A 21,383-nucleotide genomic window follows, 5' to 3' on the forward strand; every position below is an offset into this window, starting at 1 on the left:
GGTTCGTTTCGCGTAATGTTTTAGGATTAGTACGTTGTAAGGGATCCGATTGCATGCGTCGAACGTGTAATTGAGACAGAGGACAAATGTGATGGCTGATTAGATCCACACTCGAGTTCATATATGATCATAGATTAATACGGAGATTAGATTGATGATTTGGCCACAGGGATTGCTAATCTACCACTGAATCTACTAATTAGAATATGGATTGGCGCACCCAATCCTGAGATCATGGCAAGAATTGTTGGGAGGATAACAATTTAGAAAGGTATTGCTAATCGTCATATTTAGGGTTCGCTAATAATCGAAAGTTTTGATTACTCTAATATCAATCTATGTATATTAGATCGAGTGATGACACATAATGTATGAGAATTCTATTAGATGTAGAGTTCTAAGAAAATCGATGCATAATTGCTACAAAGTTATTGGGGGCAATGGCATATCCGATCGTATCTTTGTGTTACGTCTTTTGAACATAATTATATATTTTTATTCAAATAATATAAAAATATTAAAAAAATATTAAAGTATTTTGTCATTATTGAATTATCTAATAAATTTTACTTAATAAAAAGGATTTGTATTTATGAGAAATGTTTGTTTTAGTTTAGAAATTATTCATACATGTTTTTTTTTTTCAAATGTATATAATTTTAAAAATACCCATTTAAAATGCTTATAATATATTATTTTAATATTGAAGTAAGTATTCACTCAATATCCGAGATTTATAATGCAGTATTTGAGGAGGATCAATATATGTCTGATTTTGTTTATGATTATTATAGCATTATTACACACAATTATAAAGAAACTAAATAGGTAAAAAATCAATTTTGTTGGTAGACTCTACCCATTGGCCCATTTTAGGTATGATTTAGAACAGCTAAAACAATTACATTTAGGTCACTTTTCATTATTCTCATGCTATTTAGAAGAACCTATGTTTCAATCAGGATTGTTTTCATGTGTTCCAAAAAGCATTTGATTTTGGATTTACCCATTAAAATTCTATTTTTCATTATCAAAAAAGTTGATATCTAAATAGCATTTCAACATTTCAAGGAGTATTACGAAAAAATTGCTTGAATAAAGAATTATTTCTATGATTTAAAACTATGCTTACATAAATTATGATGAACACAAAGAGTGTGACTCAGCCAGCAGTGTGTTGATTCTGTAGTGGGTTTGCCACCCAACAAGTCCTAATATAAGATAAACACCATGGTGGATTACACATAATAGTTCATATATAAATACATATGTGTGTATATATATATATATATATATATATATATATATATATATATATATATATATATATATATGTCTTGTGGGGATTTAGATCTTAGGGATGATAACAATGAGATTGGGTAAGATATAAACATTGAGATGGTTAGTTCCAATAATTAACTAAATATTGGAAACAAAATAATCCTATTCTTATTGTCATTAATAAGTGGTATTACCTTTTGAACCCAAAAATATAATTATTTCACCTACTAAGGAATCATTTGAGATTCCCACAAAAAGATACATATTCAAATAAACATAAAAATATAAAAATATCAAATAACTTGAATTCTAAAAGCAAACATAGAGTAGCAAATGTGAAAACAATGGCAACTTGATGCATTTGATCATGAATTCATTGCAATGTAATCACAACATAACATTAAGAATATCATATAAAATGATAAAAAAATTATGACATAACTATATGATATTGTAAATACAAAAGGAATACTTTTCAAATATAAATGTAACATATAATAAGAGTATATAAAAACAAAAAAACATTTCATACTTAAAACTGTAGAGTTGAACATAGCTGGCTAAGGTTCATGTTTAAATATGGTATGCTGAAAAAAAATCATTTTTTAAATCATGATCATATCATGTAGCTTTTTCATGACTAAATCCACAACACAAATTTGAAGTCACCTTAGCAAATATTTTTTTTCTGAACTTGCAATTTAACAGATAAAAAATAGATTCGTAATCCCTTAAAAATTAATAAAATATTATTTTATTATTTTATAATCGTAGTATTATCGATTTTATCAAATTTTTTTCGGTAACCCTACTGATGTTGCCATTGTCGCTTGCTTGTCGTTTACGACTCTCTTGATGTAGTCTTTCGATAAGAAAAAAAGAGGAGAAAAGAATATTTATATCTATTTGTGAAGAGATGGTTACAAATAACAATCTAAAATTAGATTATTACAAATACTACTCTAAAATTTTTAAAATTAGATTATAAATAATAAAGAGAGGGTTACAAATAATAATCTAGAAAAAAGGGTTTTAATACCTATCCTAATAATTTTCTTAAGATGAAACTGTGTTATTATTGTTGAAATATTTTTTTTTATTTTCAAAGAGAACTTTTCTAAAGGTAAGTTTCTAAAAAAAGATTTTATTATTTTTCCCATGAAGTGTTCTTATTTTCAGAATGGAAAGTATTATTTTTTTATCTTATTTTTACTATTTATAATTTTATTTTAAATTTTTTATATTTTAAAACTAATATTCCATAAATTGACGTAAACACTATATTTCTTCCTCCTCTTCTAAGTTTGTGCCAAGCCGCCTCCGGTCGGAGACGTCCGTAGTCCACTCTTCCCACCAACGCATTCGCCACGCACCGGCTCTGCACTATCGAGCTCGCCTGCACCGTGCTGGAGGAAGATGGCTGTGGTAGCGTGGGAGGGGAACCACTGCCTTTGTTGTCGCCGTTGGACCTTCCCGTCTTCCTCCCATCGCAACCCTCGCTGCAAAAAGTGACCAGAACGCGTCCCGCTCGATGTGCACGTCGACGACCACCACCTTCTTATCCAATGGACAGTGCTTGCGCTATTCCACAAGCAGCCGCCCGCTCGGATACTTTCGTGCACGGGTTGAGGCACACCGAAGCCGACTGGGAACCGCCACCTCCTTGTCCAACAACCCTCGCTCGGGCAATCACCTCCTTACCTATTAGCAAGTGGGAACTCGATGTCATAGACCTTCCCTACGGACGCGTATAACAGCTCGTAGTTCCTCTTCGACGTCCGGAGAGGGGGAGCATTGACAAAGCACGAGGCGGCAATCGTTGGTGGAGAGAGCATCAGCGAAGCACGGGGCGATAGTGAGCGCATGCTGGGGAAGCGTCGGCGGCGGCAGCAGGGTGCGCAGGACGGGTTGTGGAGGAAAAATAAAAATAAAAATAAAAAAGAAAACGAAAAATATTATATTATATTATATTATTACTTTTTAAGGATTGTGAATAATAATTTGGGGTTCCAAACAGTAAGCTTCTTATAGAATCCCTAATATTTTTTACCTGATATCTAAAATATCTTTTTTCTTTCCTTTTTTTATGGATTCGGTCAATAGAGGGAAGCTATAGATTTATTAAAATAAAGATATTTTAATATATATATATATATATATATATATATATATTATGAATTTTTGAAAAAAAAAACTCGTAACTTTGGTTTTTTTTTTCTCGTACAGTGCCCAAGTTTTAATTTTTTTTTTGAATTTTTTTTTTAAAATGACTATTTTACTTTTATCGATCATCATTTCCCATCGTACTCCTATATTTGGTAGCCTTACTCATCGTGGTCGACCGCGACTCTCATCGACTACCCTCCTCTTCTCCCCTAGTCACTTGCGTTGATGTGTGCGAGTTGGTAGGTAACGTCGATCATCGCCTCTCCTCTCTCTTGGTCGTCTATACTTCCATACGTGAGCTGGCAAGCAATGTTGGTTACCTCTCTGGTTGCTTGCACCTAAGTGTAGGTTGGCAACGTTAATCGTCTCCCTCTCCTCTTTTTATTGTATATGTCTTCGTACGCAGATAGGCCTCATAAATCATCCTCATATGGGTTAACGAGCAATATTGGCCACTCCTCTCTCCCTTGGTAACGTTGATCGCCTTCTCCCCTTCCCATGTTGTTTATGTTATGGGTAGGCTTTGCTAATCGCCCTCCTCTCCTAGCCACTTATATTTTTAAGTGAGATTTACAATAGACGGCCAATGGGTCGGGCAATTACGTGTCGATGGAATTAACAAAAATTTCTAAAATTACCTAAGGAAAAATAATATTTTTCACACGGTCAGTAGTGATTTTTCAGAAGTGAAATATAAGGTTAAGGGGGTTTTTTCTCATAAAATTTATTTTTCATTTTTTTAATATATAATTGTCACGTCAACTATTTAAAAATTCTATGATTCCACCAATCATGCCAAGTGATGTTGTCCTCCTCTTTGTCAGCGCCACGTTGGCATCTCACTACATAACATAAAATAAAATAAAATAAAACCAAGAATCCTCCTTTGGGCCGGCCGAGTATTTGGCAATACATCGGAAAGGAAAGATTTCGATGACGATGACAGGTCACGACGATCGCCTCCTCCTTCCCTTCTAATTCCAACCCTCCGCGATCGGATTCCCCTCTTTCCCCAGCTCGATCTCGTCTCTCCCTTCTCTCTCTCTCTCTCTCTACCGAATCCCAAACCCTAAGTCCGACCTTGCCCCTCTCCGCCCTCTTCGACGCAGGCACGCAGCGACCTTGGGTGGATTCAGGTCAGTCCTTTTCCTGATTTGTGTCCGTAGCTTTCGATGTTTGCGGTTGGGAAGATGAATCGTTGGTCGGGAGAAGAGCTGAGCAAAAATCGGATTTTGATTGTACTGCGTGGAGAGGAAGCCGGCGAATTAGGCTGGCTTTGGTTTCTGCTTAATCGTGAGATTTTCAAGCGAATTCGTGATTTTCTTTCGGTTTCTTGATAAATCTTGGATCTGCTTATCTTTTTTCTGTGATGACCTTTAGTGGTTGTACAGTCTTGCTTGGATTTACTATTTGTGTGCCCGAGATGGTAGTTCTCTTTCTGCTTTGGTGATGGGATTATGGATGAATTTAGGGATTCATTGAGTTTGTGGTTTTGATGAATTTTGGTCTGCTTTGGAATTATTGGGCTTCTAAAGAATGTTGGCGGAGTAAAGGAGCCTCATGTTTCCTGCTTGTGGTTGGTTATTTATTATACATGGTGTATGAGTGTCCAGTTATTTCAGACATTTATATTGAATTTTTTTTTTCTTCCAAAATTGATCTTTATTCTTGGGCTTGTTTTAGATATTGTAGAAGTTCTGTTACTCGGACATGCTATATCGGTTTGATATTTTAGCCAGTGGAATATTTTTCTTCATTTTAAAAAGTTGGTGACTGTTTTGCATTATCTGCATGTCTCTTTGTGAGCTTTTACCAGCCAGATCGGCTAAATATCTGATTGTAGTTAGTGTAGCTAGATTTTCAGTTTGGGATAATATACAAGACATCTCTCTTGGTGATGTGTCTGGGAGCTTAGCATGTGTTCTCCTGAAAGTAAATTTTTTGTGACATCAAACATTTCAAAGAGGATTTTTATCAGTCTATAACATAACAAAGCGTGTTCTAGGACTTTGTTATGTAAGATTGGTTTTCTTATGTTGAATGAATATCATGGTTTTTGACAATTTAGCAAGAGTGATTAAGTAATACATGTTTAGTTGTGTATGTTGGATAAGACTTGTTGATAATTAGGTCTTAACATCTGAAATGAAACTTGATTAATGATCGAAATTTTGATCCAGTACCAATGTCACAGCAGGACTAATACGGTGAGTGATGGTTTGGGTTAGTACTAGTTGGACCTCTGCAAGCAAAGATATAGGGATGGAGATCTTTGTCCTTTGAAGGGCAGATGAGTAGAATGGTGGTATAATAGAGGGAGGAGTAGTGATGGAGGGCAGGGGAGCGGAGTGGAGCAGAAGCAGTGATGGTAGCGGAGAGTCTGCGAGAGCAGGGAGCTTCAACGAATAGGGATGACAAGAGGGCAGGAAAGGTAAAGATTGAGGGTGAGAAGAGAGGACAAGAAGGGACCTAAGTCCCACTACTGGGTGGTCTAGGGCAACACTACCGCTGGATAAGTTTGACATTTTAAGCATACTGCATGTTAAGCCCATACCGGACTAAACCAGGTGAAATAGTCTTGTTATCGCACAGGTCAGCCATCGGACCTGGACAAGCAGTTATTCTTTAAGCTTTTGATAGCATATGATTTTATAGAATTAGTAGATTAACCTTCATGAAGCATTTAGGACAAAGATTTATGAATACATGAAGCATGTTATGATGCCAACATGTTCTTTTTCTAGTATGTTCATGGATTTATTATATGGTTAACAAGATCTCATAGTTTATACAATCAAGCTTATTGTACGTTGTTAAATTGATTGTGACACGGAGATGAATTGAAGTCATATCTCATCATGTACAACAAGTAATTTTGTAGGAGTTCCCTATTCCTTTTTCAATATGAACTACTCTGGTCTACATGTCAATTCAGTAGTAATGCATGACGAGACATCATCTGGTTAAAAGTGTCTTCTAAACATGTTAGGATGTTATATTTTTTGTTTATTTAATTTTTTGTTATCCAATTATTGACTCTTCAAGAGCTGTAAACCGAAAAAAAAAATCATCAGGTAAACTTTTCTAGTTTACAGCCTATGGAAATACATATTGACTGTTGTAAGTTGAGAAATAAACTGCTCAAGAAGATACATATTCTGTTACAATATATATGGGAAGCACATCGTACTGAGTTTCCTTTTAATCATTATATCACAGTCACAATGGAAGGATCTGGCAGAGGGGGCAGTGCTGATGTCGTTCTACAAAATTATAAGCTAGGAAAAACTCTTGGCATTGGCTCGTTTGGCAAGGTTAAGATTGCAGAGCATTTACTGACAGGACACAAGGTTGCTATCAAGATCCTAAATCGTCGTAAAATAAAAAACATGGAAATGGAAGAAAAAGGTATGCCATAAGCATTATTTCAGAAAGTTAGATGGATGTTATAGTTTTTGTTATTTTCTTAGCTGAATTATGTTATTCATGCTTGCCTTTTTTATTCTCCATTTGTAATATAGTCAAATTCTAACATCCATATAAACATATTGATGTATCATCTGCAACCTAACTGTCTGAATTCACAAATGAGTGGTGGGCTTCACGCAAAGGATCACACTAATTGCCCTCGAATTTGGCGATGATCTTTTAGAAATTTCACTTAATTCATATCCTTATATTTTTTCTGTGAGAGAGTTGCAAATTTGCGATTTGGTCCTATTAGATGCACGAATGAGCTAATGCAATATCTTATTCTATTAAATTGCAACAAGCGATACTAAGTTTTAACACATGAACTACTAATTGAATAGGATGATTTGTACATTTCATTGTCCAAATTTACTTGCAAAATTTTATGTAGCAACACAGTATGGGTGAAGTAAAAATGAATCTTAAAAATATGAGAATCTAACTGAGCTCTTTGAGAATAATATTTTTATGTTTAATTCTTCTTCACAGATAACATTCGAGATTTGACTTAGAAAATAATATTTCCCTTTTGATGATATTGTTCATTAACATACTTTTATTTTTCTAAAAATGAATCTACTTCGTAGAAATAAAATATTCAATCAATATTTTTAATCTTCAATCAAAATAAAATTTTAATTTATTTCTTTTTTCATATTTGTTTTATTTTTCTTCTCCTTGAGTAATCTAGGAAATTATCAAGATGTTGGCGTGTGACAACTTATAAAATATGCTAAATACCCCCTAAACTAATCAATATTTTTAAAATAAAAAAATAAATTAGTGTTGCATCATGTTTCTATTAAATAGGAACTCATCACGAGTTCTAATTATCAAAATTTGGACCAGCTTTGATTATGGAATATTTGGTTAAATCAAAGACTCTGATTCCATACCATATTTGAGGTAGGAGAACAAGCTATGATGCTAAATCTAATGTAGGACTCATATGAGTTGATGAAGTTTTTATTTAGAATAAAGGAAGATAAGAGAGGATGAAAAAATAATAAGAAAAAATTGGATATATAAATTGGGTTTATTTTTCACATTATGTTTAGGTGGTATGAGATCAGATTTATTTATTTTTCTGATGAATTGAATTTATTATCCACGTGTGAGACATGGGAAGGTGTGGAGTCTTCATTCTGAGAGTTTTCTCCTTGAGCTATAGACTCATAGCGAGTCTGGTAGGTATTCCTTCTTTGTTTTTTATTATCTTTCAGTCCATCCCTTCTCTCTCTTTCTCGTCCTTTGATCGTCATACATCAGATGATCAGATTTGGTGTAGGATGAATTAATTATGAGAATGAGAGTGAAGAGAAACATTGAATGATAATAGAAAAAGAAATGTATAACTACCAAACTCGCTTTGGTTTAAGAAGAAAACTCCTAGGATGGAATCTCAAAAAAATACTCTCACGATGAAATCTCGCACTTCTGTATGTTTCACGCATGGATGATGAATTTCTACCATAGGAAAAACTAGCGTGGTCTTGCAAAACACACATGATATGGGAAGTAAACCCGTTGATTCATTTTCTGATGTCTTATTACATTTCATTTCCCGACCCCAAATATAATTAAAAAGGAAAATAGATAAATAAGAAAAAATTATAATTACATCAAATCAAATAAATCATTTGCTCATTTCTTCTTCAATGGAAGGCAATGTTGAAGATTTGATTTGGAAATAATCACAGATAGATCTGTTGTTTGCAAAACAATTAGAGTCCCAACTGTCCCAAAATCCAGATATTGTTTAAAAATTCTGTTAAGCAGAAGGCTAAGAAGCTAAACATATAAAAGATGTCCTGAGGCAGGAAAATGAACTAAGAAAAAGGTGCAAGCCTGGTAAAGCAGGCACATGCTTATAGGTGCCTAAACTCCTTGAATTTCTTGGTATTCCTGTCATTGAGTGGGGAGCTTCACCTCCTCAATTGAAATTGGTAGAATCACGAGGGTAAATTCATGATAACCCTCGATGGCTAAAAACAGTCTAAGATACTCATGGTTATATTCTGAAAGACTGCTTTGAAGTTATCATGTCATCGTTACTTTTTCTTACTTGTTTTGGTGTACACAAGCTTTGGGTTGTTAGCACTTTGGCTGATGCATATCCATGTGATAAATATATCACTTCTCCATCACGGCCATGGCATATCCATTTCAGACAAATATGATGTGCCCAACATGGCCATGGCTTTGAAATTTGTCATGTCTACGCTTTGGTGGGAACCAAATATTGGATTTGTAAACAGCTTCTAACATTCTCATGTTCTCTTTGATCGGTTAATGTGATGCTATATGACTATTCTCTGTACTGCAGTTAGACGAGAGATCAAAATATTGAGATTATTTATGCATCCCCATATTATCCGTCTTTATGAGGTAATAGAGACTCAGTCAGATATTTATGTGGTGATGGAGTATGTTAAGTCAGGCGAGCTATTTGATTATATAGTTGAAAAGGGAAGATTGCAAGAGGATGAAGCTCGCCGTTTTTTTCAACAGGTACTTTAAATAAATTTCTTGTCTTGCATCACCTTTTCTGAGGTGCATATGAATATCATAGTTGTGGTGTTTTTCTTTGATAAATACAATTTACTAATATATACAATAATATATTTAGTTTTCTGTGTTATACTGGTTTGATCTCTGCTTTAACAGTCTTTTTTCCTTAATAAGTTTATCAATATATTATATTACATGTCATGTAACAATCTATTCATTGAAACATTCCTAACTTTTTTTTTTCTTTATTTTTGGTAAAGATCATATCTGGTGTTGAATATTGTCATAGAAACATGGTTGTTCATCGGGATTTGAAACCAGAGAATGTGTTGCTAGATTCGAAATGGAATGTTAAAATTGCTGACTTCGGCTTAAGTAATGTTATGCGTGATGGCCATTTTCTGAAGACTAGTTGTGGGAGCCCAAATTATGCTGCTCCTGAGGTATGTAAATGTTCCATTATACTAATATATATTTTTTCTGTTTCCTTTGGCCTGTTACCGTGTTGTCATATCCATCCTTTGTAGGTAATTTCTGGAAAACTATATGCTGGACCTGAGGTTGATGTATGGAGTTGTGGTGTCATTCTTTATGCTCTTCTTTGTGGCACCCTTCCCTTTGATGATGAGAACATACCCAACTTATTTAAGAAAATAAAGGCAAGCAATCTTTGAACATCTTAGATTTTGTTACCCCAGCTTTCCATACAAACATAATACTCTGACATATATTCTTTCTTACCAAAACCTTAGGGCGGGATATATACCCTTCCTAGCCATTTGTCTCCTCTTGCACGGGATTTGATTCCCAGAATGCTAATTGTTGATCCTATGAAGCGAATAACCATTCGTGAGATTCGTGAACATCCATGGTTCCAGACTCATCTTCCTCGCTATTTGGCTGTACCACCACCAGATACTATGCAGCAAGCTAAAAAGGTAAGTTCCATTTGGAATGGCTGAAGTCATGTTCTATTTTTAGATGCAAGTTCTAATCTTCTGGATGACTTATGTTGGTTTTGCTAATAACAGTATGTGTAATTTTGTTTCTGTTATTGGCTAATACTAGATGTTTCAGTCCATTTGCCAATTAAATGCAAGGGATGAGAAGAAATAATAGGGTTTGTTGCTTTCAGAAAGAAAATATATTAAATTAGCATTATTTTGCATAATATGTGATGGCGATGATTTATAGTATACCTTGTGATAAATGGTTTCGGACAGAACTTTATAGTATACCTTTTTTTTGGTGGTGAGAAAATGCTCGACATTCAAGATAAAAGAGCATTTTATGTAATATGTGTTCATTGTTTTTTCTATTTATTTCACACAGTTGCCAGTCATCATACTGTATAAGCAGTAAATAAATGTATTTTCACTCTATTTTTTGTGCCTTTCTTTGTTGTGTACCTCATATGTTGTTCCCAAGTGCGCATGCCAGTTCTGTATCTGAAGTAGGTTAATCAATGATTCCTGTCTTTGCAATGTCACAGTTCTAGCTGTTCTTCAGTAAATGCCATGGAAAATCCTACAACGTGTCTCAAAGAATTTGCATTCTTGCAGATCGACGAAGACATTCTTCAGGAGGTAATCAAAATGGGCTTTGACAAGAACCAGTTGGTTGAGTCTCTTCATAGCAGAATCCAGAATGAGGTATTTCATGTGATTTGTATCTTCTTCGAGTCATAACCATTCTTTCCTGTCACCATAACTTCTTCTGTTCTATAATCAGGCAACTGTATCATATTACCTACTTCTGGACAATCGTTTCCGTGCTACGAGTGGCTACCTTGGGGATGATTTTCAAGAAACTATGGTATGTGATGCATTTCTCCAGGTCTAACATATAGTTCTTACTGATGGTGTTAACTGTGTTCTTGCTTGCATAACATGCAATACCAAATGTGTGTGTTGTGTAAATGCTTGTTTCTCTAGGATGGTGGTTTCTCACGTATGGGTTCAAGTGAAACTCCAGCTATTGCACATCGGTTTTCGGTATATATGGATCAACAGGGTATTGGTTTGAGGCCACATTTTCCTGTTGAAAGAAAATGGGCTCTTGGACTTCAGGTCATCACTCGTTTATCTTGTTTATCTTTGCATTACTGTCTAGTTAATCCTCCTCCTGTCTTGAATATTTAATTTTTATCTACAGTCTCGAGCTCATCCTCGTGAGATAATGACAGAGGTCCTTAAAGCTCTACAAGAACTAAATGTCTGTTGGAAAAAGATTGGACATTATAACCTGAAATGCCGTTTTATTCCTGGCATTTCTGATCATGCTGAAAGCATGCTTGATAATTCTCGGCATGCTAACCATAGCTTTAGTGATGATTCCGCCATTGTTGAAAGCGACGATGTTGCTGGGAAAGAATCCAGCACAGTCAAGTTTGAGATTCAGGTATCACACTTCTCTCTTATTTTTCAGGTTTAATCCGAAATGTTTGTCGAAAGTGTTAAGCAAAATGTTTTGTGTTTAGCATGCGGAAACAACAAGCAATGTGGATCTACTTGATGTTCTACCTATTCTTCAGATAACATTATTAATCGAATTTATGTTTAGATCATGTGGGTAATGCTTCCCTTTTCTCCTTGACCTTTGTTGGATTGCAGCTCTACAAGACCAGGGAAGACAAGTATCTCCTTGACTTGCAGAGGGTCAGTGGGCCGCATCTCCTCTTTCTCGACTTATGTGCTGCCTTACTTGCTCAGCTTAGAGTCCTATAACACTGGCCTTCTTTTCTTCTAAGTTTTGTTGTTCCTTCTTCTTGTGAATATGGAATTTGCCTAATGCTGATGCCACACACGTTAGTAACTTTCACGTTGATGTGTTGTCGCCACAAGATCACACAGTTAAATGATTGCCTGATATTTTTGGGCAATGTTTACTAAGTTTCTGATACCTAAGTCTGATAAACCTCTTTTGATCTCAAAGAGCACTAATTACATGGCTTGTTGGCATAAATAATGGGTAGAACATGATCTCTATGATGCCCGAAATTTATCGCATTGTAAGCAATTTTGTTCATGGTGACACAGTTTTCTTGTTAAGGACAGTGAGGCTTTCATCGATTTGAGGTCTTAATATCCTATATTCTTGCTCTTGAACTCCATCATTTATTCTTTATCCTTCTTTTCTCTTGTTGCTCCGTATGAGGTACTCCAACGTTCGTTAGCAGCCCTGTGGCCTTCGTCATCCGCCGTCGTCGCATAGGACGGCGGCTCAAATTCCTCTGCCATTCCTATCAAATGGCATGCTATTGCAACCGCATCAAAAGTGTTGATTTCTGAGCCGTAGTTGGTGGGTAATGTATTGATCAGACCTGTCGAAGCATTCTGGCGTCTGGTATAATTTCCCACGCTTCCCATCCATCAGGCACCAGATCAGCATTGCTCCCCTCGCTCCGAACACGTCCAGTGCCTCCTGACGAATCACCTACCTCGTATTACCCACCAAAATCGAATCCCAAGAGACAACATGTCTGCTACGAATTTCATCAAACACCTTTGAAGCCGATGCAATAGCATGCCATTTGATAGGAATGGCAGAGGAATTTGGGCCGGCGAAAGGCGTCGCATGCGGCGGCGGCGGCGGACGACGAAGGCCACAGGGCTGCTAACGAACGTTGGAGTACCTCATATATATATATATATATATATATATATATATATACCTTTTTCTTTAAGGAAAGTGGATTCTTGATGTCCATGATGAGATCATTCGGATTCCGGCTTTAATGGGGGATATATGAGATGGGGAATCTAAAGGAAATTGGATTCGTGCGGACATGATTTGAAGTGGGAATAAAAGCGGCTTTCTTGATTGCCATTCTTGGTCTCAATTCTTTTTGTTGAACTTTGGCCCTCATATCTATTGTTGGCTCTGGTATTTCACATTTGAACCTTAAGTAACTTCCAACTTGAAGTACTGAATTGAAGACGATGAAGTAAAATAGAAGCCTAGTAAGTAGGATTGGGCATCACAAGACTTTTCATAGAATTTGATGAATTGATTTGTTTATGCATGGCATGTAATTGAGGGTGAGCCGATTACAACTCTTGGAAACAACATCCGTTAAAATATTTTTAGAATCAAGACTGTACATATTTACCCCTTCAAAGATGCCAAATTTCTTGTATCTTTTTGCAATTTCTATTTTCATCAGTGACATTGCTCATCTCATTTTCCGAACTTACTATCTCAACACATCTTCTTCAGAAATCTAACCAAAAGAGGAACCCTAACCCTAACCCTAGCTAGCCTAGGGCCCCAAACCCCGCCGCCGACGTCGACGGCGGCACTCGAAAAGGGACAGCTCAACCACCGAACCCGTAGAGAGTACGGCCCTGGCGCTTAAGAGCGTAGACGACGTCCATGGCGGTGACGGTCTTGCGGCGGGCGTGCTCCGTGTACGTGACGGCATCTCGGATGACGTTCTCGAGGAAGATCTTGAGGACGCCGCGGGTCTCCTCGTAGATAAGGCCACTGATGCGCTTGACACCACCACGGCGGGCAAGGCGGCGGATGGCCGGCTTGGTGATGCCCTGGATGTTGTCGCGGAGAACCTTTCGGTGACGCTTCGCCCCGCCCTTGCCGAGACCCTTGCCTCCCTTTCCGCGGCCGGACATTGCGCCCACAGTCGATCGATCCAAAAGAGAACGGTGGGAGAAGAGGAAAAGGTGAAAGACCCTACTACTGCAAAGGAGGACGGTATTTATAGAAGAGGGAGTATTGGGCGGCGGCAGCGGTCGATCCGTGGGAGTGTATCGTTCTGCTGTTGGATCTCGTATTGACGGCTACGATGGGTTCTATTCATTTGTTTCGGATGCGTGACGGGGCAGGTTAGCGGAACTGGTGTGGTTCCATGGTTCGCACGTGCGGAAGGTGTGGCTCCCTTGATCTCGTTCGAAGCCCATAAAAGGCCTATAGCTTCGTCTTCGTGGGCCGGCCCAATATGACGAAGCCTTAAGAGGAAGCGGAGGGAGAGGCGAATACGAAGAAGAAGACGGCGGAGACATGAATAGCAATGGCGTGTGGAGAGGAGCCTATCTACCCTGCAAATCCACCTCCACGAATCCGAGGTACCACCCACCCTCCTGATCTCCTCGTTTTATCCTCCGAATACGAGGAAACACGTCCGCCAATCCACAAGTACAACTTTGCTCGTCTGTATGTAGTTTCGTCCGTCGTTGCTTTCTAATCTCCATGTAGTTTATAGCCCTAAATTTGAAGCCGTCGATTGCCTTTGCTTCGCGTTCCGATCTCATATATGGTCGATATGGTTCCATAGATTGTTTCTTGTAATGTGAACCTTTAATTTATTGATATGAGCGCTCTAGTCGTGTCCATGTCCGACACCAAAACTTGCAGGATTGGTACTTCAGCATATATTAGGATTCATGTATCACCTGCAATTTCTTTATGTTGATGTCAGATACGAAGCCCTTCGTATCATTTGCATAAGGTTTCTAAACACATTGAATAGTGGAAATATATATGTTCTTTTGATTTTTAACTTACTGTGACTTGAATGATCTATGTAACTTTTATAAATAAGTATCTTTTGCCAATGGTTGATAAAAGTTAGATTTGTGATGATCATAGAGTATCTAAATTGGCTTGATTTATATTAATAGACAAAATTATAGCAACGTATGAAAATTATGTATCGGTAATTGTTGTATCACGAACTTAGATAATTTTGTTTAAGTCGGTGCCCTTGCATGTCCATCCGTAAAGAGTCAGCCTATCCAAAAACCTTTTAGGGTCCTCTTAAGAACAAAAAAAAAAAAAAGGACGAGTTAGCAGAAGCGTTTAATTCGGGATCCCATAAGTAGTCATTTTAATAAACACTTGATAAAAAATGTAAATTACAAGCATAAACTTCGCAAGCACTGAACGCTTACGTGACAAAAGATCCAAGGTTGATGCAGGACAGAAACAAAAATAAGAAATTACTACTATAAAAGATTCTAACAACTGACCTGATGAGAAAAATCAATTCCTTATGGTGGAGAAACCTTCACAATACTTGAAAATATTTCTTTTTTATGATTTCATAGGCTTAGAAGAGGCATTTATTTATATTAGTTCTAGGCCTTCAAAACTAACTAACTAACAATGTGGGACTATTGAAAGAAACATAAAACATAAAAATTAACAATGTGGGATAAATAAAAGTGATAAGTGGGTAGCTTGTTCTTTGAAAATAGTCTTCTTCTGCTTGTTTTGCATTCAACCCCTCCACTTGTGAAAAAACTCGTCCTCGAGTTTATATTTGGATAAACTGGATTCTCATTTGAAAAGTAGCTATGTAAGTCTGCAACATTGAAGGTCTTTGAGATCCCCCAACCATCCGGTAAATCAATTACATAAGCATTATTATTGATTCTCTTTAAGACCTTGTTGAGACCATATATCTTTGGATTCAATTTGTTGTAAGTGCATATGGTAAATCTCTCTTTTCGCAAATACACCAAAATCATATCTTCTTTCTTGAATATATTCTCTCTCCTATGCTTATCAATTGCTTTCTTGTACTTGGCATTACTAGCTTGCAACTTCTTACGTGTCAACAAAGTTAGGGCTGCACTTTGGCTTATACTTTTTTGAATATCTCTTTTGTATCAACTTTTCTACCTTCTCCCTCAGCATCTCATTCTCTTTTAGGTTCATCCGGTAGTGAGGTAAATTTAGTAGACTTGCTCCTAGAGTCAAATCAATTTGGTACTGAATATCTCTTATGGGTGGAAGTTCATCCGGTAACTCTTCAAGGGTGATCTCTTTGAATTCTTCCAATATCGATCTTAGTTCATTTGAAATCTTTGCTTCGAGTGGCTTTTCTTCCTTTACAATAAGAACGTAGCATACTCTTGTTTCTTTAGAATTGGCAATGAAATTCTTGCACAGAGTTGGAAATAGATAAGAGAGACTTCCCCTCTACTTTAGAAGTGTTGGTTTCATCTTCCTTTTTGTTAGTCGATAGAATGACAATCTTCTTTCCATTCCACCAGAACACATAAACATTCTTTCTTCTAACGTGGGTTGCATTCACATCATACTACCATGGTCTTCCAAGTAGTACATGACACGCATCCATGTCAACTACCTCATGTATAACTTCCTCCTTGTAACTTTTCCCAATTGAGAAAAGAACTATACAATTATTAGTTACGGTGACAATTGGGCCTTCTTTAATCCACCATAGCTTGTATATTGTTAGATGAGTCTCTATCTGTAATTTTAGGTGCCTCGCCAGTGATTTGGATATAATGTTGTCATAACTTTCATTGTCTATAATCAATGCACAAATTTTGTTATTAACACTGCATTGAGAATAAAAGATTTTCTTACGATAGAACTAATTGCCTTGGGGTAAGTAATAATCTTTTCATATTCCCTTTCTTCCGATAAGGTCCCTTTGATGCCTAAGGTAGTAGTTGATTCAGATGATTCAACTAGCTTTCCAACAGAAAAGATTGTGTCCTTGGGAATGTACTTGAGGTGCCTTTTATAGTGGGTTTCGAGTGTCCTTATCTCCAAATAGTAAATAGCTGTGCTTCTTTGGCAATTGGTTAGCATTTGAAGTTTGTGTATGCTTTAGTTTCTCCTCTAATGCTGCAAATTTTTAGAGTTATTTCAGTGAAATTAACAACTGAATGATGCAGGCTATCACACGACGATGAAGAATGCCATCAGAAGTAGTCTTTGGTCATCAACTCCTAATAAATATCATGAACTCTTGAATGAAAGCACATAGCTGATTCCAGTTTGAAGATTCAAACCCATCAACACAGCAAGAAACTTTGACAAAGAAACATCATCCAGAAGCCAGCAGTCAAGTAAACCTAAGCTGATTTACATTCAAGGGATTGAGCTGATTTACATTCAAGGGATTGAGCTGATTTACAGAAGCCATTCTGTTGGATGGATAATAGCCTGTAGAATCCTGACTCCTTTCTCCATGTCTCCTTGTCATAACATCATCTGTCAGGCCCAATGCAACATGATTTGGGGACTGACAACAATCATACTGATGGGTACAGTTGTACTGACTGATAGTACTGAGCATGCTAATTGTGGTATAAGAACTAGCAAAATTTCAATGACATATGTCATATATTCTCTTTTGAGTAGTCAATTGAACCATCAGCACTGTACAAATGTTAAAAAGAAAGAATGATGTTGCTGCTGTTAGAGATGACAAGTTCAGGTTTTGGTTCAAAAATTGTGATTGTGGCAGAATTCACAATTCTTAAATACTGCTTTGTGTTGATAAACATATAAGTGTGCACTAGTTCTTTTGAGTTCCTTCTTCAACACCTGTGGCTGGCTGCAAATGAGATGGTGGTAATGTGTGGTAAGCTTAGAATTGAGACAAATGATTTCCTATTCTTTACATGGATCATGGACTCGGAAAAATGTGAACAACAAGCTTATTTGTTCCAGCAGATGATGAAGAGTGAGAACAACTGTCTCACACTGACTGCATGTATGCTTTATTCAACAGATTCTTACTAGTGGATCTCAGTCTGACTTGACAAAACACAGGATAAAGAGTTCATGAATTTGCCTGCACAAGAATGACAGCCTATGAAAGAAATGATAAAAATTAAAGGATAAAGTTTCCAACAGAAATTACCTGATATTAGATACAAAAAGGAAGCTGAGATTGTATCTTACAGCATCTGTCAGCCTATCTACGAGAGTATATATGAGATACAATTCACGTGATGTACAAACATCTGTGCAGACTGCACGAGAAGCATACAAGGTTAAAGGTCTCTACGAGCACATTCATAGCTCAACTGTCTCCATTGTTCATCTCCGAGTAATCCTGTGCTTATTTTCCAATTTTACATCTTTCATAGGGCACAAAGCCCCTCGTGGACTTGATCTTGCTTGCTTTGACGCTAATGAAAGCTGAGTTCTCGCTCGGCCTTAGCTTGAAGGCACGCATGGGCTCCTTTGGAAATGCTGAACCTTCAGAGCCTACTGCAGTGTGGTTACCGTCATCCATTATGCTCTCATTCCAAGCAGAAGCTGAATTGGAACCAACTGAGGAACCTTCTTCCACGGCAATTGTTTGAGAAGGGGCTTCAGTACTGGTTTGAGGCAGATCCTGTTTCAACCTCGTGTTCGATTGGTTGGTGAATGAGATAGGTAGACTTCCATAGAATGTCGGCCAGAAAGGCATTGGAGCAACCATTTCATCAGCTGAGTTCTTTTGAACGCCGTTAGGGGCCAAAAAGTAGTACACAATAATGTAAGTATAAAATCTATAATTATGTTATATCAAAAATATGAAAATAATCTATATGTCAGGATTCAAATCAACTGCATAGATCTAATTTAATACGATGCGTACCTTTTGATGTCATCTGTTCAAAGATCTCATTTGATTTGCTAAGTATCGTCTTCGATCCAAGATTGCTGTAGGCACCGTCCGTCTTCTAATCCAAGATCGCTGGCGAAATCTACAAGGAGTGCAAAGGAGTAGATCATTTCTCCTCTCTTTCTATCCTTTCACAGGATCCACACAGATTGATGGATTTTTGGGGAGAGAGTTGAGGAGAAAACTGAAATCCCTCAGCAGAGAGGTGCGTTTGTACGTAACGTGCCAACGCTCACTCAACCCCTTAGAGTGAGTGAAACCCAATTAGTTATCTTATCCAATTATAAAAGGGCCACAAAAACATAACATTCTCCCCCTTGACCCATTAATTGATAAGATATAAAAGAGATATTCAAAATCAAAATAAATAAAATAAAATTTGTTTGAAAACAATTTTACCTAATTGGATTCCAAAGAATTTTGAAAATAGTATTTTATACATGGCCATGTTTTTTAAAATAAATCAATAAGTCCGATAAACATAATAATACTATATTAAGTCCAACTATCAATAAGAGTCATTACGGTTATATTTCATCAATGTCATACTCTCTTCTATGTACCATAACATTGTTAGTCTTTCCTGTTATTACATTCAACCATAACATGCATAATCCATAATATACATAAACATAATTGTAAACATGATACATAACTTTAATTAAGCAAGAAGAATGTCAATAATAGCATCCACATAAATATGCATCACCATATCCTTTATGATTTGCTCACAAGCCCTATTCTAAGAACATGTTCTTTGAATATTTTGCATTATAAGATTTTTGTCAATGGATCAGCAATCATCATAGTGGTGCTCAAGTTCTCAATTGACACTTGCTGGACTTTTTCTCTAACCATCAAGTACTTTATCTCAATGTGCTTGGAACCACTAGAGTACTTGTCATTCTTAGAGAATAAAACTACTGCGGTGTTATCACAAAATATCTTTAGCGGCTTGGTAATTGAGTCGACCACACCAAGTCCTAAGATGAAATTTCGCAGCCATAAAACTTGATTTGTGGCCTCAAAGCACTGGCAATTGATGTCGTCGCATGGACGGGTTCTGTGATGCCCGCAGTTCTGTGATGCCCGGCATAGCCGCAGATTCGCACCAAGATCGACGGTGACCATTACTGCTTAGCAGTTCTCTTGGAAAATAAAGGTAATTTATGCATCGTAAATAAATTTACAGATCTAATGCATTTGATGTAGGCTCTGATATCAAATGTAAACATAAAATCTATAATTATGCTATATCAAAAATATAAAAATAACCTATATATCAGGATTGAAATCAACTGCATAGATCTAATTTAATACGATGCGTATCTTTTGATGTCATCTGTTCAGAGATCTCGTTTGATCTGCTAAACACTGTCTTCGATCCAAGATCTGCTAAAACTGAAATTCCTGTCGTTTTATAGGCGAGAGCAGAGGGTCTACGATAAGATGTTAGAGATTTCCTCCCCTCTCCCGATGAATCGTTTCGTGAACTTAGTCTGTTAGCTAAAATATCTGAACGGAACCCAATTAATTATCTTATCCAATTATAAATGGGCAACAGAAACCTAACACATAGTGCAGCACCATCGCACGGAATTCTGCCCATTTTCCCACTTATATTCATGTGGCAGAAAGTGTCCCAATCCTGGAGCTTGATTCAATTTTCTCTTCGTGAGAGCCAACATCAGCACTTGGCAACGACATGAAACATCGTGTGGCATTTCCATCATCAGAAGAGCATGTTTTCTGAGAATTGGCTACCACAATTCTTATTTGAACCATTAGATGCTGGATCTTTGGACAAAATTCTTTCCTCTCCTTCCACAGATGAGGCAGGCGAGCAACATCTATTCTCTGGTTCACTCACTGACAATTCTACTGGATCTGATCCAACCACAGATGACAATGGTGATGTTTCTGATCCAACCGCAGACAAGACTGATACAGGTGATCCACTCTCTTGTTCAGAGAAAGATGGAATCGGTGAAGAAGATTGTTCTGGTCGCTTCGTATCTGGAACTCTGGTTGTGCATAAATTCTCCAGCTTACGAGGATACGGGTGCACCGGCTTTCGCTTTGGTCGAGGAGGAGGAAGCCATACACGTTGTAACTTTCACGTTGATGTGTTGTCTCCACAAGATCACACGGTTAAATGATTGCCTGATTTTTTTGGGCAATGTTTACTAAGTTTCTGATACCGAAGTCTGATCAACCTCTTTTGATCTCAAAGAGCACTAATTACATGGCTTGTTGGCATAAATAATGGGTAGAACATGATCTCTATGATGCCCGAAATCTATCGCATTGTAAGCAATTTTGTTCATGGTGACACAGTTTTCTTGTTAAGGACAGTGAGGCTTTCATGGATTTGAGGTCTTAATATCCTATATTATTGCTCTTGAACTCCATTTATTCTTTATCCTTTGCTCTTGTTGCTCCGTATGAGGTACTCCAACGTTCGTTAGCAGCCCTGTGGCCTTCGTCGTCCGCCGCCGCCGCCGCATGCGACGCCTTTCGCCGGCCCAAATTCCTCTGCCATTCCTATCAAATGTCATGC

General features: G+C 37.1%; 2 protein-coding genes across 2 annotated transcripts; one reads left to right on the top strand and one right to left on the bottom strand.

The window, feature by feature from the left end:
• The first annotated feature begins 4,325 nt into the window (after positions 1 to 4,325).
• Positions 4,326 to 12,249, top strand: LOC135595814 (SNF1-related protein kinase catalytic subunit alpha KIN10-like). The gene is made up of 11 exons (XM_065087228.1): positions 4,326 to 4,583; positions 6,667 to 6,855; positions 9,245 to 9,429; positions 9,690 to 9,872; positions 9,957 to 10,088; positions 10,182 to 10,367; positions 10,992 to 11,081; positions 11,161 to 11,244; positions 11,364 to 11,498; positions 11,584 to 11,829; positions 12,042 to 12,249. Exons 2-11 carry the CDS (start codon positions 6,672 to 6,674, stop codon positions 12,153 to 12,155), a joined length of 1,539 nt encoding a protein of 512 aa, XP_064943300.1. The 5' UTR covers positions 4,326 to 4,583; positions 6,667 to 6,671; the 3' UTR covers positions 12,156 to 12,249.
• A 1,221-nt stretch (positions 12,250 to 13,470) lies between these two features.
• On the bottom strand, positions 13,471 to 14,111 carry LOC135596150 (histone H4). The gene has a single exon (XM_065088057.1). It carries the CDS (start codon positions 14,055 to 14,057, stop codon positions 13,746 to 13,748), a length of 312 nt encoding a protein of 103 aa, XP_064944129.1. The 5' UTR covers positions 14,058 to 14,111; the 3' UTR covers positions 13,471 to 13,745.
• Between the last annotated feature and the right edge of the window lie 7,272 nt (positions 14,112 to 21,383).

The sequence above is a fragment of the Musa acuminata genome, chromosome BXJ1-1, assembly GCF_036884655.1.
Source record: "Musa acuminata AAA Group cultivar baxijiao chromosome BXJ1-1, Cavendish_Baxijiao_AAA, whole genome shotgun sequence".
In the NCBI taxonomy this organism is placed as follows: domain Eukaryota; kingdom Viridiplantae; phylum Streptophyta; class Magnoliopsida; order Zingiberales; family Musaceae; genus Musa; species Musa acuminata.